The sequence below is a fragment of the Cebus imitator genome, unplaced genomic scaffold (assembly GCF_001604975.1).
Source record: "Cebus imitator isolate Cc_AM_T3 unplaced genomic scaffold, Cebus_imitator-1.0 Scaffold18, whole genome shotgun sequence".
Taxonomy (NCBI): domain Eukaryota; kingdom Metazoa; phylum Chordata; class Mammalia; order Primates; family Cebidae; genus Cebus; species Cebus imitator.
In genome coordinates this window covers 3,791,032-3,818,357 of record NW_016107333.1, presented here as the reverse complement: position 1 = coordinate 3,818,357, position 27,326 = coordinate 3,791,032, and the positions used below count along the sequence as shown (strand labels likewise).

Genomic DNA, 27,326 nt, shown 5'->3' with positions numbered 1-27,326 from the left:
ACCCAATCGCAGGCCTTTGGCTGGGGCTGTTAGGAGGTGCACATTCACTTGGGTGTGTGGCACTGAAAGAGCAGGAGCCTGGAGCTGCAGAGTGAAGCCACCAATGGGAAAGCAGGATCGAAAGACACGGCCAGGCTGGGGAGGCTGCACCAGCAGGGCCTCTTGGTTCTGTGTGCCAAGATATTTTTGTTTTTTGCTCAAGCCAATTTTGAATTGGGTCTCCTGTCACTCCCAACTGAGTTATGATGTGTGCAGATACTGGCAGGCATGCCCACAGGCCTTTGGGCATGTTATTTTTCCAGTCTGGAATGCCCGTTATTCTCTCTGGTGAAATCTACTTGTTCACTAGGACCTCACCTCCTCCTAGAAGCCTTCTTTGATTCTCTCCTCTACTGTCGTTCTCTTTTAGTTTCTGGGTGGCACATGCTGAGACCTAACCGTCTGTTTCCTCAGCTGTAACTGTGGAGAGGAGTGTGTACTGCAGCCACAGCAAAGCCATGGGCAGAGGGGGAAAGACGTTGCTGGAGCCCCAGGCATGGTGCCAGATGCTTTACAAACACGGCCGCATTCATTCCCTCTGAGGCAGCTGTCTGAAGGGCAGAGGCAACAGCTCTATTTCAGAGATGGGAAAACGGAGCTCAGAAATAAAATGACTCGCCTAGGGTCACACTGTTACAGAGAGGTGGAGTCAGAAATGAAGCCCAGCTCTGAGGAACTCCAAATCATCCATGTTCCCTCCATGACACAGTGCCTCCTGAAGACCACAGCCACCTCCAAGCATTCCCTGCGTCCAGGTCTACACTTTCCTGCATCCTTCAGGAGCCTTCTGCTGCCTGCAGATCACAGCTCAAACATCTCAACCTGAAATTCTAGGCCTTGCAGTATCTCCCTGTCCATCCTGTACCTGCCCCTACCTCTGGCCAAAACAATACTTGGAGTGCTAGTGCACTCTGACTGAAATAAGAAACCTTGACTGTACCAGCAAGTTTTAACCGGCGGAATGGAGTATTCTGCAAAGCTGACATTAACAGGGACTAGACTGAGTCAGCTGAACAGGTTCAAAAATGAAAGTTGCCTGAATATAATAATAACTGGAGACATGCTCTAATGAGGATTTTTTTTTTTTTTTTTTTTTTTAATCAAGAGCAACAATCTGCCTGCAAGAATCTGAAAGCAACTCAAGACAGCTTAACTCTTTGAGGAAGGAGTGGGTTTTCGAAGAACCACGGCATATCCTCCTACGCTGATTATCTCCTGGAGAGCTGTCCCAGAGCCCGAGTTTTTCTTAGGATGCGTGTGCACATCTCCCCTGGTCCCTCAGGACAGCGTCGCGGCTTGCCACACCCAGGTGCCCTGCAAAGGCAGGCTACTTTTATCTCACCGGGAGAGCTCAGTAACGCTCGGCAAGTCACACCACCTCCCTGACCTGTTTTCTCATTTGTCAGAATCTGGAGACAGAATTAGCCTATCACTTTGGGTCCCCAGTGGAATTAGGAACAATGCTGTGAATCCTTTCACCATCCCCGTAATTAGAGGGCATTTCCCTCCCTTTTTCCAAAGGAAATCATTCCCAAATTTTAAAGCTGGAAAAGAGTTAAGTGATGATCTTGGCCCTTTCAGGGGGCTCTTAACTTGGGGTCCCTGCGGGATCACAGGTGAGCCTCTGGAATTGCACATGGAATCTTGTGAGGTTAGTGAGGCATCGTGGGCAGATGAGATGGTGCCCACTGCAGTCTTGGAGGATGCAGTGCCCTCCTGGGGGTAATGGGAGGAGCGGGAACAGATGAAGAGCTCCTCCTCTTGCCCAATCCCTCCACTTTACAGGCTGCAGAACTGAAAAAAGCCCCAAGAGAAGCGTTCCCTGAGGGTTCAGGAGCCAGACCAGAGCCAGGCGGCTGCCACCAAGACTGGAGCTGGATGCAACTCTGCCCTGGCAGACGGCGGAGCAGGAAGTGAGTGGGCTTCTCCAGAGCTGGCTGGGGACCCTCACACCAACATGTCCCCATGCCAGGCACCCTCTGGGCTTTTTGGAGTTTGAGGATTATCTGTGTCACTGGAATTGTGATCTAGTGGGCACCCCACCATGCACTGTGAGAAAGCATTCACCATCCCTGGGATCCTTCAGCATACATGGGGGCTGGGGGGACCAGGGGGCTGGGGTGGGATGTGTACCTGAATTTACATAATCTGTGTGTTTTTAATTTCTCAGCTAGGAAAAAAACTCAAGTATTTATCTTGCCTTTTCTTTACAAACTATACCAGCAGGTTACCAGATGGTTGATGAAGGGAAGGTTCCCCTTACGCAAGGACTCTGGCTAAAAGCAAGCCGGCATGGTGGAATTAGAACAGCATTACTCTGCAATCCCTAATGAGTGTGTGGATCCCAGTGAGATCACCATGGCTGCTAAGAACACAAGACGAAATCAGACTATATGCCTCCCGATGGAAGTACATAACACCACCTATGGAGGAGAATTGCCAGAAACAAAGCCAGAAGACCCAAACCTGATCACAACTCTCACTCTGCTCCCAACAGCCAGGAAACACAGGTGAGAGGAGGGGCCCATGAAATGGCCTCCATAGGGATGCAATCGATCAACCCAGATGGTGGGAAACACTCTAGGAGAAATGATCATGTTTCCCCACCAAACAGCTTCAAGGAAAATGAGGGAGGTGGAGGAGGGGGAATCTACACATTAGAAGAGATTTATTAGGGAACACACTGAACCAGCAATGTACACCACTTACTTGGATCCTGACCCAAACACACTGGGGAAATTTAGACACTGACAATATCTGACAATATTAAAGGGTCATTGTTAATTTGGTTAGGTGTGATAATGGTATTGCGGTTGTACATTCAAAAAAGTTTCCATGCAACATCTGGTATTTGCTTGAAAATAATCCCAGTGTGGAGAGGTACATGGGCAGGGCACAGAGGAAGCAAGCTGGGCCACATGCTGACCACAAGGGAAGCCAGGTTTCACGCGGACACGGGACTTCACTGCACTACTACCCATAGTAAAAAGTGAAAAAAATTAACCTCCTGCTTAAAAAGTATCCAAAGCATTGTTCCGAGTGGTTGCCTTTGGAGACAGAAACCAGGCGTCTGAGAAATGGGGAGGGGGAGATTTACTCTTCACTGTTTTCTGTTTTGTACTGCTTGGCTTTGGATTTTATACTGTGGTTCTATACTGACCATTCAAGAATATAATCTCATTTTTTAAAAATAATCACCCAATTTAAATAACAAACTTCAAAATGAGCTGTTGATCACATTTTTCATCCAAGGAGTGCCTTTATTTCAATTTGTTTCCCAAAGAACAGGTTAGGTATAACAAATTAGTTCCATCTCATTATTTGAAGAGAGGGAGGTGTATGCAGATAGAGGGGAAGTGACCTCGTGTGTGTGTGTGTGTGTGTGTGTGTGTGTGTGTGTGGCCTGTGAGGCAGCTGGGGCCATAGGGTATGGTAGACCAAGGAGTGAAACCCTCAGAGCCACCAGACAATGTCATTTGAAAACACAAGGTATGAAATATAAATATAACAGTCAGCTACTTTCCTTCAATCTATTTCTAAGTTCTAAGCAGTTGTGTGATAGATCAATTTATAAATCAATTGGCTAATTCACCTTCCCTGCAGCCGCTGTCACCACCTATGGCCGGGTGGGGTGTGCCCAACTTCTGGCTGGCAGGGGAAGAGGGGTCGGTGGCTTCTGCAGCGGGGGGTGGGAGGAAGAGCAGGGTCACTGTAGCTCCTTGAGCAGATGGAGCACATTGGCCGTGTAGAGGTTCTGCTGGCCACTGGCCCCGCGCAGCTGCACGGGGTGGAGGCTGGGGTGGGGAGGCGTGAACTGCATGGGACAGTAAAGCTCGCTCAGGAGGAACCAGGTGGAGTCTGGGTCCACCTTCATCAGGTGGAGGAAGACGCTGTGGAGAGAGGGAGAGGAGTGAGTGGAGGGTACAGAGAGGGAAGGTGGGGAGTGCTGAAGCCCCAACCAGGAGGCTGTTTACTGGGCTATTTGAGAAGAAACTGGTAACAATATCAAGTCACTTCAAATAGTAGAACAAACCCACCTGAGTTCATAAGACAGGACCAGGAGGATGGTCCCAAAGCCCATCAGAAATACAGGTAAGTTTCATATCCATTGACATACAGAAAACCAGTAATTAGTCTGAGCAGAACAGTATTGACAGCAAACAAGCTCTTGGCAAAGAAAGAGGTTGAGTTCTAAGGTGTAAAGCAGGAGTTTTCACAAAGAAGAAAAATGATAGAGTGTACCCTTTCTTAAAGGCTTTGTTCAGCTCATAGGCTCAGCTCAGGGTTGGGGGCAGGCCCTGGGTGGGGCTCCCTGTCCTCCTTGGAGGCCCTAAGCAAGCCTCGTTATTATGGTCCTCCAGCACGCTGCTCAACTCGGCAGTTGGACCCTTTCTGGCCAAAAGCCATGGATTCTTGGTGGTGTGAACACACACTCAAGGCTCCCGTGACGAGCTGCTTACCCACAGGGACCGGATCCACAGAATATGTCGCCTTTGGCAGGCTGGCAAAGGGCTCCTTTATTCTCCTGGGGCAGGACTGGTTAAGCCCTGCTCTGTAATGTTTGGCAGAGATAGACCATGGATGACCTCTGACAGATGACAGGAAAAGAGATCAAGGGCCCGGCCTACTGGATGCCACACAGCCACCAAGGATGGTTTTTGTCTTGGTTTGAACTTTGGGATCATAACCCTTGCCTCCTAGCTGCTCAAATACTATTTCTGAAAGATCAGTCACATGCCCAGGGACACTGTGCTGGGCAGTCCAAGTGTAAACTTCATACACAGTGGCACTTCAGTCTGGCTTGGCAATCCCAGGAAGAATGGGACCTCCCAGCCAGCCTGCCCATCTCAGCTCCCCATCGCCTGCTTGGAGGCTGGCCTCCCCACGCCATTTTGCCCACACCATTGTGCCCAAGTAAGGCTGCCCCTTACTTTTCTCATTTAGGACACCTTTCCCAACACATATTGACTATTCATCATCTCTCTCCCTCAACATAAGCTCCCTGAGGACAGGGACCAGGGACCACATCTGTTCTGTACATTGCTGTATCTTCGGCACCTGGCATGGCATGTGGTTAGCATCCAGTTAATGTTGACTGAACAGGTTCTCATTTTTCTTTTATCCCCCTGCAATATGTCTGCGTAACAATGAACGAGTTCACATTTTAATGAGGACATAGTGACTTACTACACTGCACACGAATGACTTTAGATGACACCCCTCTCTAGAATAGTTAAACTCTACACAAGGATCTGAAGGAGGGGTCAAACTCTCACCACCAAGGAAGGAACAAGGAACATTATTAACAGGATTCAAATGATCAGAGGCATCACTAGCTATATGACTTTGGGAAATCATTCAACTTGCCCTGTTCCAGTGGCCCCATTTCTAAAAATGGGGGATGTCCTTCACTCAGGGTTTTGCTGAGATTTAAAGCACAGGTCAAGCCTTACACAGCCTAGCACATGTGATCTCTATTTACCAATTAACAGCATCCAGTATCTATTTGATAAATCACATTTTATTCTTGGCAATTATTAGGAGCCTTTTGCATACCATTGGGCATTAAATAGGAACTTCAATGCTTGCTAAGTGGGAGTAAATTCTGGGTTTTCATTTCACTAGTATGAAAGACCTGTACCCTCAGTGGATTTGGGTCTCACTGTGAAGCCAGTCTTGATATCATCCTTAGGTGTAATGGACATACACTAAGGAGGCCAGGGAGGCAGTGGGGGAGTGGGGAGGGTAGACAAGGGCATTGAATTTTTTTTTTTTTTTTGAGATGGAGTCTCACTCTGTTGCCCAGGTTGGAGTGCAGTGACGTGATCTCAGCTCACTGCAACCTCCGCCTTCTGAGTTCAAGTGATTCTCCTGCCTCAGCCTCCCAAGTAGCTGGGATTATAGGCACCCACCACCACGCCTGGCTAATTTTTGTATTTTTAGTAGAGATGGGGTTTCACCAAGTTGGCCAGGCTGGTCTTGAACTCCTGACCTCAGGTGATCCACCCACCTCGGCCTCCCAAATTACTAGGATTACAAGCATGAGCACTGTGCCTGGCCTACTGAATTTTTTCCTGCCTGTTCTGTGCCCAAACAATTTAAGTTTTCTTTGCTTAGGATAATCTTGTTTATAACCTCCACGGTGGTTGCTGGAGAAGTGATTAGAATATTCTAATTCATCGTTTCCACTTCACCGCAGAAAGGAGATGAGGCCTGCGTGGGAGACAATTTTTGTTTAAAAATAAAAATATCTTTGATAATTAGAGTGGCAAGGGAAATTACGAAAAAACACACCAAAACTGGGAAGCAGATTTCTATTTACACGTGACACAGTTGACAGTTTTCCCTGGTGCCAAAGACTGTTAGAATGCAAATGGTTTCATTTGATTTTTTTTTCCCCTTCAAGAGCTGGAACCATTTCTCAAGCTACAGCATCGCGCTCCCCCAGCTTCAAGGAACATTTTTGTCTGGGCAACACCCAGCAAAGTGATGCCACGGCCCAGTTCAGTCATAGCTGCGTTCTGACTTACATGGCATGAAAATGCTGCAATGTTCATTTTCTGAGCCCTTTTTAACATGCTAAATATAAATGTTGTATTCGTTGGCAGGAAAGGAAAAGAAAATCAGCTACTCTTTTTGCCCTGCAAGATATCCAAATGAAATATTAACAGAAAAGCAAGGAAAAACATGAAAAGTTCACCTTCTTTTATTAAGCAAGAGTCAAACTCTTGGAAGGATTGTTTTGGGTCTCATTTCTTCGCTCTTAAAGGGGCAGATGCCCCAGAATGGCAAGAATGCCTGTTCCTTCCCCTAGCTCTGCGGCTTGGAACAAGTTATTTTGCCTCATGAACCTGTTTCCTCTTTCTCCAAAGGAAGATGATCACACCCAGCCCACTCTCCTCACAGGTTTGTTCTGAGGCCCTCAAGAGATGAGGTGTAGGAAAACACTTTGAAGTATATAATGAAAACAGTCTTCCTTCCTTCCTTCCTTCCTTCCTTCCTTCCTTCCTTCCTTCCGAGAGTAAGTGAGAGTGACAGTGACAGAGAAAGTGAGTCCAAGGCATAATTATCACAACCAATCTCAGCAGCATCACCATGCCATGGATAATTTTCAGACACCTGAAAAGGGCAAAACATTTGTCTTTTCTTTCACTCATAATTTCCTCCATACTGACTTGGTGGGGGTCCCAGTTCTCAGCCAATGGGGCTCTATACTCTGTTCTCCGCATGCCTGAGGTGGGGAGCAAATGCTGTGCCATGCAACCAGATGGCTGGCAGGCGTAGCTGTGCTCTCGCTCCCTGAGAGGCACGCGGCCTGCTGAACTCTAAGCACCGACAAATTCTGAACCCGCACCCTTGTTGGCTTTAAGCCCCTGGGGGCTGAGCCTGAGGCCCAGGAGGTCTGATCTGAGTGCTTATTAGCACCAGGCTTTGTTCCAAACTCTGGTGCCACTTTGTCCAGGGGCCAGTTCCTGCCCAGGCTTAGCTGGGAAGAGGGACCTCCAGAGAGTGAAGGGCTGAAAGCCTAAGTCACTGAAAACTCCTTTTGCATAAGCCAAAGCCAGAAGACAAAGACAGGACCTCTGCTTTGAAGTGACTGGGGTAACTGCCTGGAAAATGTTCCCAATACATCTTGTGACGCGCAGGGATGGCTGTTGAACACGCCAAATGGCCAGTTCCATCTTGTTTCAAACCCAAAGAGAAATGCTTTTTAAAAAATATATGTATACCATTTAACTCCTGAACAAAAATTTCTTTCTCCTTCCCCCAGGGCCCAATCAGTGGCTCCAGGGAGCACAGTTATCAAGAGATTATCTGGTCCCCAGAGTATTGGGAGGCACTCAGCTGTGCCTCATGCCTCTCAGTGTCCTGAGGCGAGTGATTATCTCTCAATAACCTGTAGGGCCGTGTAGCTTAAATGATAACTTGACTTTAAAAAATTTAGAACTCGCTGTTAGGCAGTTTCTAAGCAACCTGTTTCCATGGCAAAGAAGCCTGGTGTTTATACAGATTTTTCACTTAAAATGCGGTTTTATTGAATTTCACTCCATGCAGGTAGCCATTTGCCTGCACTTCAGCCCTATCCACAACTGACAGCTATCAGTAAGTACCTAATAAACTCCAGATGCCAAACCAGCAGAAGCTGCTTGTTCCTTCATGATCAATATTGGGATGCTCCTAGTGAGCAAGTTGGGGGCAAGGAGGTGGGAATGGGGAGGGAGGAAACGTGCTCCTGGAATCTGGTCAGCTGCGTTTGAGTCTTATCTCTTTGTGGTTCACCAAATATTTACTAGACCCTGGTCCTGCCCAGGCACTAATCAAGGTGCTTGAGGCACAAAGACAGAGGGACAAAAAAGGCTCTGTCTTCAGGGCTCCCTGTCTACTGGGGTAGATGAAAGGATCACAGAAGCCCATGGCACAATGTGGCCAAGGGTCATCCTGGAAGTGAGGTGGCAGGGTGGCACCAGGCATGGCTTCCTGAGAAGGGGAACGGCAAGTTGCTTCTCTGTAAAGAGAGGGTGGATCAGATCAGTTCTAAGATCCCTTGTAGCTCCAACAGAACACAACGGTTTTTCTTTTTTTTTTTTTTTTTGAGACAAAGTCTTGCTCTGTTGCCCAGGCTGGAGTGCAGTGGCATGATCTCAGCTCACTGCAATCTCCGCCTCCCAGGTTCAAGTGATCCTCCTGCCTCAGCCCTGCTAGTAGCTGGGATTACAGGCATGTACCACCATGGCCAGCTAATTTTTGTATTTTTAGGGGAGATGGGGTTTCACCATGTTGGCCAGGCTGGTCTCAAACTCCTGACCTCAGGTGATCCGCCCGCCTCGGCCTCCCAAAGTGCTAGGATTACAGGTGCAAGCCACTGTGTCTGGCTGACAGTTTTCAATCATGGGCACTATCGTCACCCACTCCCAACGTCCCAATATGGCAAAACCAAAAAGAAACCCTTCTGCTCTGCTGCAGAAGCAAATATTACAGAGTATGTTCTCACCATCTCTGTCTAGACAACATCTGCTCAAAGGGAGCTCTAGAAAACCAAGAACCAATGAAGGCCCAGTGAAGCTAAATAAACTGTAGCTGAAATGTAGCGCTTCCAGCTCTCCTGGGTGACAGGCTATTCTTCCTCTGTCAATTACTTGCTTGAGGGATCTGCTGTTCTCTGTCTCTTTCTGGATTTATAAAATGCTCTCATGAGCTGTCAGGGTAAATGCTAGTGGTAAAGAACATGTGGCTTTGTGATCTGTTTGCTTATTTATTTGGGGCTTCTAAGAAGTTACTCAGAAATGTTTCCTTAGGAACACGATACAGGCTCTCTCTATGTGGGCATGACCAAATGCAATGGAAAAGTAAGCTCACTTGTGGAAAAGCAGGCATACCCATTATGTTATTTTGGCTTTCCTGTTGTTCCCTCTCTGGCAGCACAGCCTCCACACACTCCTTTTCTCTGGCCATCTCTTCTCCCATCACTCTGTGCATGCTGATGCTGCAAATGAGGCTGTGTATTTCCTTTTAAACAAATGGATGCTCAGGGTGTCGATGCGTCCTTGCCAGCAAGCAGTGGGGCTATGTTTCTATACTTGGTAATTTACTCTAATGGGTCTCGGTTCATTGGTTAACCAGTATTTCAAGCCTGTCCTTTCTTGCTATTCAATTTAGCTATCTTCCTCTGCACGGAGGTCGTTTTTTTGTTTTTAAATGTTGGAAACGGAGGATTATGACTTGAAGCAACGATTTACTCTCCAAATAAATACTACCAATTACCTTTGCAGCTATACATGCTCGTTAGACTTAACTATATTTACCTGTTCAAAACTATTCATCTATCGATCTAATGCCACACATTTAAATATTAAAAATATTTAAATGCAACAAGGGCAGGATTAAAAAGCACCAGTAGAAGCGAATGATGCTCACCACACTCCTGAAGTGCCACAAGATAAAGTATCAGAAATGTGGAGGAATGACTCCATTGCTTTGTGCATATTTAAAAGGATATAGCACTGAGAGGCCCAATCTGTTACAGACAATTCAAAAATAAGCCAGAACCTAGGAGGCTTTAAATCCCACTGGGGTGCGATTTAAAAGCAAGCCCTTTCCATCTGGCCAGCTCTCCTGCCTCCAGGAACCCTGAAAGCCTAGATCCCATGACAGTGCTGTTGGGCACAGATTTCAAAGTGGTCTTCTATGCTGAGCACCGTGAGGGCTGACTCGGACCTTTTCCCCAGCTGGCTGCACTCTCAGGCCACATTTAGTGTTTCCCGCCCCTCCCTGGAAGGTATGTATCCTTGAAAATGAAGACATCTTCATAGCAGCCTACCTATCTTGCCCCCCTCCTGCCTGAAGTGTTTTCCTGTAACCTGTGCTTTGGCACTAAGCCAGCAACCTCTACTCATGGATGCCTTCAGAAACAGCTCTAGGAAATGTACTTCTGTATTTGCTGCAAGGACATTGAGGATATTAGTCACGACAGTACCCAGTGTTCTTCTAAGATGACCCATGGAGACATTTTCCTCAGGTTCAGTAATAAGGAAAGCCATGCTTCTTTCTGAAAAGCTTTCTTTCCTTTTCTTTTTAAAAACTCTTCTTCGGGTACTTCCTGTACCATTTTCCTCTTTGCTGTTGGTCAGGAAGCACAGAGCCGCTCTGAAAGCTCCTCCCTAGCAAGGATGCAGAGCTCCACTGTGTTGCCTGTATTAACCTCAATTTGGTTTCATCTTGGTTCTGCTGTTATTTTTCTGTTTAAAACACTTCTTCACTTCCCTTTTTGCTTTGTTGCAAACAATTTATAAGATGTTCCAAGTCATTTTGGGAATAAGAAGAAATTTAAATAATAATTAACAACTACTACATAGTGACTTTTACTCTGTGGTGGTACTTTGTGCTACCTGACTTTACTGATTCCTTGTCGTCATTGTATTAGGTGAAATAAGCAAAATAATATATATGCTTATTTCAGTCTTATAGATGAGAAAACAGAGACTTTGAGAAGTGAATTAATTTGTCCAAGGTTACCTTGCTATTGAACAACAATGTGAGGCCTTGGCAGTTATCTTTGAAAATCTTTAACTCTCAACACAGTACTTGGCTCATCAGAAGAGACCCAATAAAAATCTTGAAATACGCATATAAATAAGACAATAGAGATCACCTTCTGGCTACTTTACCCGGTACTGAGACAACATTTACTTCCACGCCTCTAAGATGTTTGAGAGGGATGACAGAGCCTGCAGAGTGAGGAAATAACTACCCTGTGGTTGACCATGACCTCTGACAACCGAAACCCACTGTGTGCAGGCGGTGCTACAACCAGGCTCAATCTGTCGAGAGCATTCTGCTCCCAACCTGGCACGGCACACATGGTGCACACACACCCCTCGCTTGGCCTTGCTACTGGGTGGTAAGCTGGTTGACCCTGGCCGGTTATCAGTGATATGACAACACCAAGGAAGCAGGGACAGAATTGGCAGCATCGAATTTAAGTAGCCAGAGGTCCCTGCCTTCAGTTCTGAAACCCGACAACCCGCTTGGTTTGTAATCTGCCTGGCAGATGTCTCTTATCTTTGACACCATGAAATCAGGTCTATATATGCAGTGAAGAGCTTCAGATCTGTGTGTATTTTTAGAACAATGGGACTCAAAAAGAAAACCAGCAATGCCTGTCAAAAGATGGATAATAGGAAAGCTAACTACCTGGGTTTGGATTTTTCAACTATTAATCAAGTGTCAAAAGGAAAAAATATTAGGCGTGCCCTCATTTCCATGCCGGGTGCAATCCAAGGGGGAACAGCTTTGCAGTCCAGGCTCAGCCAAACTGCCCACACCATTTAAGGGGATGAGCTACTAATTTCAAGCTCAGCTGAACTAATGGATCACCTCTGTGGTTCCTCATCCGTTCAAATATAGTAGGCTCATGTGTGGGTAAAGAGAGGGGATGGGACTCTGACGGGGATGAAATGAATGAGCCTGTGCCAGTCTGTGTTCGTCCAGGGTTTGAAGGCACCAGCTGGTTCTTTGATGGGCTGGGATCCTACTGCTAGAAAGAGAGCAGGGAAGTCAGTCAGTAAATGAACCTTCAAACCTGGTCGTGACTTCTGCAAACCGTGGTGGCACAATTAACATGAAAAGATCGTTTTGAGGTGAAAACCCCAGTTCAGATCTTAGTAAAGATGAAGCGGGCTTACAACAAGAAATTCTATGCCCAAGTGTCTATGTGTAAGTGTAACACATACATCATATATCACATATTTGGTAAATTTACATACAATGTTCCCCACACAGGTATGTATACAGATGTAAACATAGCTTCACAAAAGCAGAGGGCAGAGACCTCCATCTTGTTTCCTCTAATTCCAGTTCTAGAACAGTACCTGGAGACTCCCTGAGCATACTAATATGATTCATCCACAAGGACCCTATGAGAATGGGGTTTTCATCACCCCCAGTTTACAGAGGAAGAAAATGAAATGACACTAAATCATTTGCTCAAGGTCACATGGCCAGTAAATCTGAACCTCAGTTTGTCCAAACCAAGACTGCTGTGTTTTGTCCTCACACACAATGGCAAGGCAGAGGGAGCTGGAATGGCAACCTCCTCAGCGCTGCACCAGGGGCTGCTGCAATCACAGCATCCAGGACTTGTGTGGCCAGAAGGTACACCAGCTGGTTACCACCTGTGGGCACCCTGCATCCCTATCTGGGCTCTGGGCTTAGCAGGTGGAGGTAGGACTGGGAGTAGAGGCTAAGCTTTATTCTCTATTGTCAGACTTGCTGGGCAATGACTTCATCTTTTTTTTTTTTTCCAAAAACAGGGTCTCACTCTGTCGTCCAGGCTGGAGTGCAGTGGCATGATCACGGCTCACTATAGCCTCGACCTTCCCGGGCTCAGGTGATACTCCTGCTTCAGCTTCCCAGTAGCTGGGACAACAGGTGCCCACTACCATGTCCAGATAATTTTGTGTTTTCGGTAGAGACAGGTTTTCACCATGTTGCCCAGGCTGGTCTGGAGCTCCTGGGCCCAAGCGATACTCCCGCCTCAGCTTCTCAAAGTGCTGGGATTATAAGCCGCAGCACCCAGCCTGACTTCATCTTTTCAAAAATAGGTATTGTCTAGTTTTGTTTCCTTTTAGCCCACGGTAAAAGGCTCATTGAATGATATAAAACCTCACTGCAAAAGCCAGGGAGTCTCAGAGTCTGCTAAGAGATTGGCCCAAGGAGTTTGGTTTTCATGGAGTTAAACCAGGCTAAGTACATGTACTGACTTGAAGGAAAAACAGAAATTTAGGGTGTATGCTTTATTTTCAAATTCCTTTCATGTACAGGAGGGAAAAGCTCCACGGCCAGAAAGACAAAGAACTGTGAAGGCCCAGGACATACCGGGAGAATCTTGGAGGCTGAGAATTCCAATCAGCAAGTTTGCCTCTGCAGTTGGCTGAGACGGGGGTGTGGCTGATCTGACCTGTTGTCTGTAATCCAATGCCTGCCCTCTGGGACACTGCCTTATTTTTAGCTCCTGGTATGCTAAGCCTTCCTCCCGCACCCCAAGTATGATTTGCACATTTGTTACCCACTGAAGCTACTTAACTAGAGGGACTTTGGGGGAGCTAGTTTTTTTTTTTTTTTGCATTGCCAGTTAACAGTGACACCTGGTGGTAACACACAGCAAGGTCACACCCTGCCCCCACCTCCCCCTGCCCCTCCTCTATGCCTCCCCCCAGTTGGAAGATTTATGCCCCCTCCATACAAGGCACATTCGCTAGATAAAAGCATTAAACTGGAATGGCATCTCCGTTCTTAGCATTTACAACCTCGGTTATATCAACCACCCCCTGATCAATTTCCATTTCTAGAGTTTACAGCCTGGATGTAAAAGCCTGCCACAAAGGCTATATTTAATATGACAAATTAAAAAAGCAAACACAAGTTTGGTCATTCTTCAGAGCCAGGAAAAGCAAACGGGAGCAAGGAAAAACCCAAGTGTGATGCACATAAAGAGGAACTCTCATGGAGCTGCCAAGTCTGCCTCCACTCCAACTTGATGAAGGTGCCCCCTCAGAGGTCCCAAGCACACCTATCAGAGGGGCCCACAGACCCCGCTGCCCTACAGGGCCAGTGCACAGCCATCTCCTTCCAGAATGCAGGAGGCCCTGGAGCAGCCTCCTGCCCTGAGAGGTTCCCTCATCAGCTCTCTGGCAGACAGAAGAGCCACTTCCAATGCAAGCTGGTCATCCGCCCAGGGTCAGAAACTATCTCTGGTCCTCTCTGGCTCTTCTGAATACTAAGCCAAGGCTCCCGCTTGGGCCTCTACAAAGAACACAGCTTTGTCTTCTCCCATGAGGGTAAGCGTGTGTAAGTGCGTCATCTGACTGTAGTATGGAGAATACCTAGAGGGGCAGGAGTGGAAGTGGGACCGGTGGTGAGCTCTACCGTTGTTCTGGTAGGAGATGATGGTGGCCTCGCCTAGTGGCTTGGAGGTGTTGTTTTGAGAGAAGTCATTTTGAGAGCAATTTTCCAAGTGAGGTAGGCAGGCTTTACTTTTGGTCACGGATGTGGGGTGTGAAGGAAAGAGAAGAATTAAGAATGAACAATGAGATGGGTGGCAGGGCCATGAGCTGAGATGGGGAAACTGCGTCATGCAAGGGACTTTGTTCCTCCGTATCAGTAGGTAAGACTTTTCAGTACTAAGTGGCCCACCCACCCCCACTCTCACCATGCGGTAATGAGGCTCACAGAGAGACCTGACCAGGTTTCCTACCGTCTCAGGCTTCTTTTCCCACTTAGAGAGTTATTAATTTCTGAATCAAGATGCCAAATCAGCGCTTGATCAAGGACAACACTGATTCCCCCTACACCCCCAACCACTCCCCGCCCCCCGCCTTCAAGATAAGTTTGCAGGTGATGTGTGTGAAGCAATCCACCTAGCTCTTCCTCACTCTCCCTGCCCGTCAGGAGGGAGGCCATCTGACAACCCCTGAACGGAATGTGCTGGAGCAAACAAAGGAGGCTGCAGTCAAGTGGTCAGGCTGCGTGTTCCTCCACCTGAGGCTCCCTGAATACCAGCTCAAGATTCAGCAAGGTCTAATTCCGGGTTTAATTGCTTTCAGCGCCAAAAAAGAGAATTAGAAATGAAAAGATAATGAATTGAGAATATTAGCTTATTTGACGGTTCTAAACTTGAAGGATGGGATGTGGTGGGTGTAGGAAAAGTAGAATGGAATGGGGAATGTGAAAATCAGACCTTCGTAACTCTTGGCTGTAATAGGCATCTAAAATAATTTACTTCAAGATGAATTCATTATGTTCTTGAGTTGCACTTTAAATCACAGCACAGTCAGCTTCAGAGGCACCACCCAGGGAGGACTATTTTCACCCTAAGTTGATTCTGTAAGGAATAAAAATGCCTGGGGACGAGAAGCTGGTTAGGATGCGCCCCCGTGCTCACGAAACTATGACTGATTCTGGGACTAAGGGATGTGACGGGAAAGGGACAGGAAGAAAAAGGAAACAGGAAATCAAGAGCAAAAAATTGCAAAGGACAATAAATCAATTCAAGAAGATATTCCCATCAGTCCCGGGAGTGCAAGGTTTATAAGGGAGCAAGCTGGCTCTCCTCATTGCACAGTCAGGGCAACCCTTTGGCCCCTAAGGGAATGAGTTGACTACGAACTCCCACTCCGCTGAAGAGGGTCAGGGATGTGCCTCTAGAAGCTGGGAGGAAGCGGGGATTCTGCTCCAGGCATGAAGCTGGTGAGGCTGGAGGAGCTGCAAGCCCAGAGCAACAAACAGTGTCAGGCCCAGCTTTCGCCTCAGCAGCAGACATCCTGGGATGGCAGTTCCCAGATGCAGGCTGCTCCCAGCTGGAAGGAAAGCTGGGAGAAGAGGGGCAGAGGGGATTTTGGGTCTCATGTCTGGGGAATGCTGTTGTGCTCATTGTTTCAACTCTTAGGACTAAAGTAACCAGCAATAGCTTCTTCTCGAAGAGGTGGTACAGCTATTCTCAAATAAGTATGGTCTAACTCTTGGAAATTGGAATCACCTAGTTTCAGAATCAGAAAAGGCCCTTTAAGCCATTAGTCTGGCAGCTCTTCATGTTCTCTGGGTCAGATTCCTATTAGAACAGGATGAATGGTCATCTATCTGGAAAAAGGCACATGTGCACTTGCCTGCACACAAACAATTTTGCACAGAACTTGTGAAGATTCATGGCACCGATGCCCATCTAAGACCTGCCATGGAGTCGACGTACGCCACATCAGGAACCCAGCACTTTCGCTTTGCTTTTTAAGGAGCCCAGGCATGAAGAAGCGCCAGGCACCTGGTCTCCAGGCCTAGCAGCAGATTCCCCTCCAAGCAGGAGGGTGCTGCGTCCTCTCTAGCACATCGTCTTTCTACTTCTCGACCCTCTGGAATTGTTGCTGACTTTGCAGCAGAGGAAAAGGTTACTGGCAAAGAGAAACACATCTAGTAAAAATACCATCTCTAGTGTTGGCACAGTTAAAGAAATGATCTTAACCTGGCAGGGAGAGAGAGAAAAGCGCAGAGATGCCTCAACTCTGCTTGCCATTAGCAAATCATCTGTAATTTAGAACAAACGTAAAGGGATGCGGGTGATCGGGCAGACGTACCTCCTGGCAGCCTCTTGTAATTTCACGGGCTGTTTGGCGCTGAGGTAAATCAAGCAGGCATCAGCCACTTTATTCAGGTCACCCTCACCTGCAGAGAAGAAAAACAAAACAAGCATCGGCCCTCAGACTTCATTTGGGACAAGCAGTGGCCAGCTGTGTCTGGGGAAACTGTAATGGCTAGGCAAGATGCCCAGGGCTCTCTACTCCATCCCACCAGTCAAAGCACACATCAAGATAAACGGACAAATGAGGCCAAAGTAAGACTAAAGGAGGTGCACAGACGGGAGGGGAGGGGGCACGACTGAGCAGAGGGCATGATGGCAGGGGTGAGACAGATGCTGAGTGTGTGTGTCCAGGTGGAACTGCCTGCTACCCACCTAGGTCCAGTCTCTCACAGAGGGGGCCCAGGCCTTGTAAGACAGCCAGCTGCAACTTGAAGGCCAGCGTGTGTGAGTAAACTGGTCCAGCCCTGGCACTGATGGGGGCCTGGGTGACTAGGGAGCCAGCCAGCTTTGGCAGGACGTCTTTGCAGAACCGGCTGCGTAGAAAGTCGCCACACTTGCTTCCCAGGGTACATAAAACCTGCAGAAACAGCACCCAACTTGGTGAGTGAACACTGCCGAGGCAGCAAGAGAGCTAAAGAATGCTTGGTAATTTGATTTCATCTAGGTCTCTGCCTGGGGAAAAAAAAAAACAGAATTACTGCTGTTAATTCCTTGCCCATGGTTTGTGATTTTGACAGTTATGAATTTGGAATCTCTGCTCCTAAGGCATGGCTGCTTCTAGCCATAAATACAGATTACACGGAGAATAATTCAAAGGGTTCTTGGGTTGGATGAATAATATGATTAATATCTTGATTTCCCTCCCCTTTTTGTTAAAAAAAAAAAAAGGGAGAAGAGCTTAAAGCAGTTCACATAGATCATTGCTTGAATCTTCCTAACATCCCTTGAGAAAATACGTTTGCTTTTAACTCTAGCTAGCTGAGCAAATCACAAATACCACAGCCCAGCTGCTGTCACACGCAGGCATCAGGCGGACAGTGACTGGGCCGAGGTCCCTGGGCTGAACCAAGGCAGGGTCCCTGCAGGGGCAGCCGACCCAGTGTTCCTTCTGTTTGGCTGTACAATCTGTTACGCACATCACCCTCATTCTGTCTTTCACAACAGATAGTTTCTTTGCATGTCTCGTTTTAAACTTTCTCTAGCAGAACATATTGAAACGTTTTGCCCCGCTGCACAAGACTGAGAATACAGGATAATAGGAATTTCTTTAAAAAATTGGTAAGCAAGGCATAACCAGCACAGAATATTTGCTGGTTTTGCAGAGAACAAGGCTCTCATTTCAGGTCCCTCAGCTGAATGGCACAGCTTCTGTAGGCCTCAGTGTCACCATCGTGTCCGCACGTGGGAAAAGTGCACACATCTTTATATTTTTTTCATTTTTCTGTGCTTGCTGTTATTTCAGACAACCTATTAATTTTCATCAAAAAAAAAAAAAAAAGCAGTACATCTGGATAAGATTTAGCAATACCTTCCTCCCTCTTTCTTTGGCATACATACATACACCTGCACAGGTGTCATTTTGTGCATTTTGTTTTGGGAAAAAACACTAACAATGTTTTATATTTTAACATAAATGTTTTATTTTTATATATTTATCTAGTATATGCTGAAGAAGTTAGAGAAGACCAAACTACTTTGGCCAAGTGTATTCGGTGCATTACCAGCTTCATTTTGTGTCCCTACACATCTTTTCCCTCTGCCTCCTCTTGCGCGCCTTCTTCTAACTTATGGTAGCTTGCTGTGGTATGTATCTCTGTAGGTTGCCTTAAGGGCTTTTTAGAACAAGAAAACATATAAATAAATAAGCTAAAATATGCGTGCTAATGTAAGCCAAACTAAGTCAGGGAGAATAATACCTTATATATACATAGGGCTGTTAGCTTTTGAAGGCATTCCACCAAATAGTCCCATTTTATCCCTGACAACACTATGAGAAAGGTGGGCTAGGTATTCCTAAGCCCAACACGAAAATGGGTGGTCCTGGGTTTTGCCAGCATCACTCAGCTGGGCAGAGGATGCCCACTGCCAGAACCCTGGCCCCTTCAACTTGACTCCTGTGCAGTGCAAAGAACCATGGTTTGAACTCACTGCTCTGCGTTCCTATCAATTACTAGCTGTTCGATCATGAGAAAATTCCTTAACTTCTCTGAGCTTCTTTCTTCCTCTGCCAAAAGTAAAGACAATATACCTACCTTGCAAGGTGGTTGTAAGGAGGCGCTCCTGTGTGGAGGAGTGCTGAGCTTACTGCCTGGCCTTTTCATCTACTAATTCACTCTGTTTCAAATTCAAAAGGAGAATGACTGTTACTTTTTTCTTTGTGCTTTTCTTATGTTTCTATACTTTCTTCACAGCATGTGACATACTGTGAAGGTTTGGGCTACCCTCCATGTAAACTGCAATCGGATAAAGAGAGACAATCCAAAAGGCCCCGGTGAGTTCTGTGCCTACTAACTCTACCCTCACGACAGACCATGGCAGGTGCCGGTACAGTACCTTGAAGGCTCTGAGCACTGCCAGGGGGGCGTCCCGTGTGAGTCGGTGCACGAGCGAGGGCCAGGCCCGATGAGCCAAGGGAAGCAGCTGGTTCTTGTGGGACTGCAGCACAACCACACACAGATCTAGCACATCCAAGACCTGAAAGAGACATGATTTCAGCAGATGGCATAGGCTTGAAACCAGATACCTGGGATCAAGTCGCCATTTTCAAAGAATAACGTTTAGAAATGTATTAATTGGTAATTGTTTTCTGAGTGCTGACTACATGCCAAGCACTAGCTAGATACTGAGGGGACAGGCAGGGACAAATACACGTTTTCTTGCTTTTGCAGGGTTCATGGTCAGCTAGGGAAAGACCTTAATTACATAACGCCCAAATAAAGAGATGATTAGCAATTGTGACAAGGAGGAAAGTCAAATTTGAAACGCAAAGAAACAAAGGGAAGGATCTAAACCACAGACTGTTGGGAAGGCTTTTCTGAGGAAGTAACTTCTAAAAGAAGACACAAAGGATGAGCAGGAGTTAGTTCTGTGAAGATTCATGCAACTGGAACCCATGATGAGGAAGACTCAGAGATGGAACGGAGCTTTCAGAGGAAGTGAAAGAAGGGCAGCATGGAGCGTTACAGAGAAGAGGTAAAACAGTGCCCAGCTACAAAGGGGTTTGTTAGGAGTTTTTTTATTTTGTACTAAGTGCAGTGGGGAGCCGTCAAAGTGTTTCAAGCAGGAAAGTGACATGATACAATTCATGTTTTAGAAAGGTCATTCTGCTGCTGAGTGGAGAAGAGACTTGAAGGGGACAGAGAAACAAAGAGGCCCTTTAGGATGCATGGGAGAGGAGCAAAGTGATGCGGCCACCTGATGGTGGCAGAGGCAGAGACGTGAAAGGGGATCTGTTTTGGAGATGATGTAGCTTAATCTGCTTAACGACTGGATGCTGGGCAGGGGAAGACAGTGTTTTAAAAGAACTGCTGGGCTGAGTGCGGTGGCTCACGCCTCTAGTGCCAGCACTTTAGGTGGCTGAGGAGGGCGAATCATGAGGTCAGGAGGTTGAGATCAGCCTGGCCAACATATGTTTGAAAAAGAATTAGCTGGGCATGGTGGTGCATGCCTGTAGTCCCAGCGATGCAGGAGGCTGAGGCAGGAGAATCTCTTCAACCAGGGAGGTCGAGGTTGCAGTGGGCTGAGATTGCGCCACTGCACTGCAGCTTGGGCAACAGAGTGAGACTTCTCAAAAAAAAAAAAAAAAAAAAGCTGCTTCAGTTCAGGTGTAGCAACTGATGGGATGCAGGTGTCACTGAATGAGACAGGAGCCACATGGGAAGAGAAAGTTGAGTGGCTAGGAGAGATGGAGTTCTATTACCACTACACAGAGAGGCCAAGCGAGCAGCTGCGGTGCAGGCTGATCTCACAAGAAAGGTTTGGGCTACCCTCCATGTAAACTGCTATTTTACTGTCCTTGTTTCCTGATCTCTTACATCTCAAACTCACTGAAGAGATGGCCTACATCAGTGTCACAGGCAGCAGTCAGTATGATGGCCAGCACAGGTTTCCCTCCAGGTTAGATGGCCACTCATTAGCAAGACAGAGGGAAGCTGGCCAGCACATAGAAGTAAACCCTACTGGGTGCCTGCTATGTGTTGGTCTACACTAAGACTGGAACAGAAGAGGCCCTGCCATTGAGGGGTAAATAGTTAGGCAAGGGAATAAGAGAAAGCTCAGCTGCATGGTAGAGAGCAGGGTAGAAATGGCTTTGGTATCACTGACAGGTTTGAAATTTCAGCTCTGTCACTAATGGGACAAGTTACATTATATTTCATTGACTCAAAGATGCACATTTCTCTTCTGCCTGGAATGTTCTCCTTGCCTTTGCCCCTTTGCATAACTGTCTCCTTCCCAGCCTTGAGAAATGTTACCACCTCAGAGAGGCCTTCCCTGATGACCTAGTCTAAACCAGAAAGTAAGCTGTCTTAGCAGGGCTTTGCACTGAGTAGGTTCCCAACACTTATCTACTGCATGGGTGAATTACTATTTTCTATCAAATAGAACCTGCTATTACCTTGACAGCCTTTCTCCAATATGTATGTGTGAGTCTGTGTATCGCTTCTCCCCACAACAGACAGGAAGTTCTGTGAAGATGGGGATGGTGTCTGCATCATTCTCCCTACATACCCCTGCCAGACCTGCAGTAGTCCTCGATAAGCACTTAGTAAATGAATGAGTGCGTCTTCTTTCACACTGTTCTATATTTATAAGCAACAACCCTGTGAGGTAGCTACCATCATCTTCATTTTACAGATGAAGACGCTGAGGCTCAAAATAGTGAATTAACTTACTCAAGATCACATGGCTAGTAAGAGGCAGAATAAGGATTCGGATTGACTCAGGTATGTAGGTCTGACTCCAACACTGAGGTTCTTAAGAACTATGGTATGTATACAGCTGCTACAAACCCTCTATAAAAGGGAAGGTCTTGAAGGATATACAGGAGTACGCTGAATATATCAACCAGGCAGCGACATTCAAGCCTTGCATGTAAAAAGTGCTTGCTGAACGGAACAGCAGATGACTGCTAAGAGCTGTCTTGGGAAGACGAAACAAACTCCGCAAAACCGCAAAACACAGACCCTGAGATTTGAGATAACCTGTGGATCAGGGTTTCCTAGCCCATCACCCCTGGGCAAGGCAATGTACTCTCATCACTAGCAGTGAGTCACTAAGGCAGTTGTGCTTCTCACTTCTGCTCGGGGGTGGGGAGGAATGTTGTTTCCCTTTGGGTGTAAGGGCTTCTCTGGGTTGATTCTGAAAGCCCTGGCCACCACTTCTACCCCACCCCACTGTCCTGTTATTGCAGTCACTGCTGTATACTTTCAGCCCTTGCTGATGGGGGTGCTGCTTGGCAAACTGCCAGCAAGCCAGGCTATATTAGAAAGTGTTCGGTTTTTCCCTAGGATGAAAAAAGAAAAAGAGATAAGAGCTAGTGTCAGGCTTGGAAGAATGACGTCTTTAAAGTATTAAAACCTACATCCTATATAGCTGAGAAAATAATATCCTTTCCAAAACACAAGGCTTTCCTTTTCTTGGAGATTCAGTGAATCACCAAGACTTGCGTTTTTTAACGTAGGAGACTCAGCTCCCTTTGGCTTCTGAGCAGACACAGAAAGATGTAAACCTGTCACTCCACAGGTAAATTCCTTTTGATGCCTTCTCCTGGCCATGACACACAGCCCAGGAGATAAGGGGAGCGATGTGCTCATCCATGTAGTCACTGCCAACCAGGCCACACCTTAGTCCTGCTGCTCCAGGACCGCAGAGAAGGGGCTGCACACTGACCTTCAGGCGGATTTGCAGATTTGTATCTGACAACAAGTGGATGCAGCGTTCCATCACATCCATGGCTATTTGGATCTGCAACGGCAGTGGTGGCTCCACATCTGGATGGGTGTCATTCTCCTCCACTTTGGGAGGGACTGGCTGTTCCTCTGGAAAAAGAGCACAACTGGGGACAGTGTTGTATGAGTGATAAAACGCAGATACCTAAATTTCTGTTCTTTATATATTACCCAGTCTTAGGTATTTTGCTACAGTAGCACAAATGGACTGAGACACCTCCATTCAAGAGGGAGTGGTTACAGAAACTATGGTATAGCCATGTAATGGCATTTTATGAGGTCCCTAAAATTTGTTTTTAGCATGGCTTTATTTTTTTATTTTTTTAGAGACAGGGTCTTCCTCTGTCCCCGCTGGAGTGCAGTGGTGTGAACATGGCTCACTATAACCTCAAACTTATGGGCTCAGGTGATCTTCCCACCTCAGTCTCCTGAGTGGCTAAGACTACAGGTGCACGTCACCATGCCTGGCTAATTTTTAAATTTTTTGTAGAGATGGGTGTCTCGCTATGTTGCCCAGGCTTGTCTCCAATTCCTGGGCTTAAGCAATCCTCCTGCTGTGGGTGTCAGCCAGTACACCAGGCTTAGCATGGGTTTCAATGACAAAAGAAATGCTTATTTCTTTTAACATTGTCTTAATTTCTTTTAATATTGTCTTAAAAAGACAAAAAGCATAATACAAAATTGCATACGCAGCATGAACACTGCTACATACACAACTTTTTGCATGGGAGGAAGTACAGCAAAATATTAAAAGTGACGGGTAATGAGATAACGACTTAAATTTGTTTCCCTATACCTTTGGTCTTTTCTAAATTCCCTTAACGAATATTTAAGATAAAAACAAGATATTTGGGAGGCTGAGGTGGGCGGATCACCTGAGGTCAGGAGTTCGAGACCAGCCTGACCAACATGGTGAAACCCTGTCTCTACTAAAATACACAAATTAGCCAGGTATAGTGGCGGGTACCTGTAATCTCAGCTACTTAGGAGGCTGAGGCAAGAGAATTGCTTGAACCCAGGAGGCGGAAGTTGCAATGAGCTGAGATTGTGCCACTGCACTGCCACCTGGGCAACAAGAGCGAAACTCCATCTCAAAAGAAAAAAAAAAAAAGCAGGGTTCTTGTGTGGAGTCTCGAGGCTGGGCAGTTCCATGACTGGCCTCTGCTCTGCCCTTCACTTTTTCCTCTCCTCTTGGTTCATCCTTTGATTAAGAACTTCTGAAGGCCAGAATCAAGCCTTACTCATCTTTGTAGGTGAGGTAACAAGGGCAGCTTGGTATAGTTCATACGGCATGGAGTTTGGTTACAGGAGGTTGGATCAAGTCTTGCCTCTACAACCTATTAGCAACTTCTTTCATCCTATATTCTCTCATTGGGAAAAAAAGGGATACAGCATGTATACCTCATATGCTATCAAGAGCATTAAATGAGATGTTATCAGCCATTATTCTCACTGCTTAGAGTACTGCGTTGCATGAGATAGATCTAAGTTTGTCAACAGAAACATCACCACAAGATTTGAGAACTGCATGAAACCCAGGCGACATCCCTACCCTGAAAAATTTTCCTGATCTTCTTACAGCTCCCAGCCTCACATCTGACCCCCATTACCAGCTGTGCTCATTTCCACCGAGCACAGCACTGCTCCCTTAACTTTTCCCATTTCAGTTTCCTCTGCTGGAAAGATAGACTCTTACAGTGGAGACTGCACCTGTCTCTAACAGATGCTGAAAAGATGAATGAAAATGCATTTGTAGAATGCTTGGATTTCTTGGAGAAAGGGACCTCAGATATACACGGTGCTTTTATGTGCTTAAAACAAAACACTCATGTCAAGCCAGAATTGAGGCAAGCATTCCTTAGAATGCCAAGTGTGTGGTGCGTACTTGATGAATGATAAGCATAAGGATGATAGGCCTGTGTTTTTTTTCCCCAGAGAGGAATTTGTTGAAATTCACCTATTGCAGAATGTTGGTTGAGGGATGTGGGTTTTGCCATTATTGGAAGAAGAGTTTGATTCATTCAATCTGCTCTAAGTGAGCATCAACTAGCACCAGAAGATCTGAATCATGAAGGAATGGATTCACTGACAGTGCTCAAATTTTAAACAAGAATGGCAAATCTGGATTGTGAGGGATCAGAATGCCTCCCCTGAGTCAGCATTTCCAGGTTTGGGTGAAAGGCTGCAGTTCACGAAAAGGATTGGGTTGGCTCAAGAAACACATCTAAGAAAAAGCCTGATAGATTTCTGATCAGAAAACTACGTCCTTGGGGAGAGCAGTGACTCAACTCTGCATAAATTGTTATTTGGGTCCTCCGCTGCTTCTCTGCTATTTAGAAGGAATTTGTTGTAGTGAGTTGCATTGAGCTGCTACTTCCTGTTATACTGCTGGAAGTACTGGCTTCAGTTCACCAGAGTCTCACAATGGAGATCACCAAAAGGATGGCAGGGGTGTGGGAGGGGGTGCGTGGGTATGGAACAAAAAAAAAGGAAAAGAAAAGAAAAAGAAAAAGAAATCTGTTTTATTCCAACCTAACAAACTAATTTGGGACTCAGTTGGATTTAGGATGGTTCTGAGACCACCAAGCTCATTATGACTTGGCATTTTATATTTGCAGAGGAGATTCTAATAATTTATTAATCCTTCCATGACCTGAAGCTCCAGATTGAGCTTGTGAATAAAACAACAGGCCAGAGCTTCAACTAGCCTGAACTCCCTTCTTCTTTATCATATAAATTGGTAAGAAAAATACTGAAATCTCCTCCCACCAATAAACAAAAGGACAAAGCATATGAATAGACAATGGGCAGAAGGAAAAAACCTGTTAGGAAAGAAGCTTATAGAAAGACATTCAGCCTTGCTGGTAATCAAAGAAATGCAAGGTAGAGTAACAGGAACCATTTTTCACCTATTAATTGAGGAAGGTATAAAACTGGAAATAGCTTATGTTGGTAAGTCTGTGGTGAAACCAGTATTCATCCTGCTACTCGGAAGGAAATGTATAAATTGACACAACCTTTTTGAAAGGCAATTTGGCAAGCATTAAATTATGTTCATCTCCTTGACCCAGAAATCCTACTTCTGGGAATTTAAAGAAATATGAAAAAAAAAAAAGAGAGAGAAAAGGTCACATGCACAGAATCATCCACTGCAGTACCGTTTATTAGAGTTACTATTAAGCCAGAAGCAACCTAAACGTCCTACAGGGGAATGGATACTTAGTAACAGCTATTAAAACATTAATTATCAAAACTCTGCAGCAACAAGGATAGTTGCTTATAGCTAAAAACAAAAAGGGTACACAGCTCCGACCATGTAAAAACAGGTTTGCAACAGAAAAGAAGGGAAAAAGATGGCACAAAACAGGAGAATTGCTATGTTAGCCTGGTGAGGTTATGAGTGACTTTTCTTATTTCCACTCTCTCTGTAATGATGTTTCACCATTTTTACAATAATCGTTTCAGAAAGAAAAATTAAACCAGCTAAGCCAAATTAAACAAATTACCTTCTTCATTATCAAAATCCGAGACATTTCCATCTGCCACATCCTTCTCTTTGAGGTAGTTCAGCAAAAACTGTTCGATGTCTTCAGCTGTGGTGCTATTCTCAAGAGTTGCTGGTCTCTGGTTCAAATGACTTCCCTCCTCTCCTAAACTTTGCTCTTGGAGGTGCCTGAGATGACCTGTGTCTGGGAACCATTGGGCTGTAAGTAAAGTGTTACAATGATCACCTTGGCTATTCACAACAGGCATTAGTACTTTATAGCCCCCACAAGATTCAGTCCCTACCTGGCTCTCCAGCCTCCCAGTTGTCCATTAGCCCATTTTCCAGTTCCCCCAGTGCAGCAAGCATTTTCCTGTTTTGGAACTCTTGCATCTGCTGTTTTCTCTGTCTGGAGTCCTTCCCCTCTACTTCACATCTGGTTAACTCCATGTCACTTTTCACATCTCAGTACACATAGAACTTGCCCAATAAGGAAGGCCCTCCCTTGACTCCCCTATTTAACAGGCCACTTACATGATGTCTTACATAGCACTCTGCTCTTTCCCTTTATATCAGCTCATCACAATATGTGATTATATATTTATTTTGTGTATCTATTTATTTGTGTGTACTATTCAGCGTCTGAATCTCCCATTAGACTTTATGTTCCATCGGTCACCAATGGAAATCCAACATGCCCAGTGTAGGTTCCAGGATCTCTATTCCTTCAACCGACTCAGTTCTAACTGCAATCATTTTTGTATGTCAGGGCTCCACAAAGGCTCACAGGAGAGCAATTTGAAACTCTCAAAAATTTAAACATAAACTCTTTAAGCCAGCATTTTTTCCAGGAATTCATCCTATTGATACGCTGAGGCATGTCCAAAATGACCTACAAAGATATTGGGTGCTCAAAGTGTATGCAAAAGAAAAAATACCCAAGACCAGCAAACACAACCAAGTGACGAAATTCTGAGGACAGAATATACTGCTTTTTAGCAGCATACAGGCTTTATAGAGCCTCGAGGACAGACGGTCTCCTATTGTATTTCTGACGTAAACTGCTTCAGAAAGCTGGCCATTTTCTCTCCAAAGTCTTCCCTATTTGGTGATGCTCAAATACCTCTGATAAGTCACCACAGAATAAACTTCAAACATCACGGGGTCCAGTGGTTTTCAAACGGTGCCTTGAGGAGCCTTAGGGCTTCACAGAAATGTCTCATGGATC

The 27,326-nt window shown here is 45.9% G+C and overlaps 1 protein-coding gene across 5 annotated transcripts in view; it reads right to left on the bottom strand.

Annotated features, from left to right (window-relative positions):
• Positions 1-3,273: 3,273 nt before the first annotated feature.
• Positions 3,274-27,326, bottom strand: part of TTI1 (TELO2 interacting protein 1) — a 51,278-nt gene continuing 27,225 nt past the window's right edge. For 4 of the 5 annotated variants that reach the window (XM_017512172.2, XM_037732645.1, XM_037732650.1 and 1 more), the window contains exons 3-8: positions 26,121-26,318; positions 22,556-22,704; positions 19,220-19,360; positions 17,039-17,243; positions 16,662-16,749; positions 3,274-3,929 (exon numbers count right to left, since the gene is read on the bottom strand). In XM_017512172.2, coding sequence (XP_017367661.1) covers positions 3,746-3,929; positions 16,662-16,749; positions 17,039-17,243; positions 19,220-19,360; positions 22,556-22,704; positions 26,121-26,318 — 965 coding nt within the window. In that variant the 3' untranslated portion in view covers positions 3,274-3,745. The remainder of the gene's footprint in view (positions 3,930-16,661; positions 16,750-17,038; positions 17,244-19,219; positions 19,361-22,555; positions 22,705-26,120; positions 26,319-27,326) is intronic. The other variant, XM_017512179.2, reaches the window with a different exon arrangement.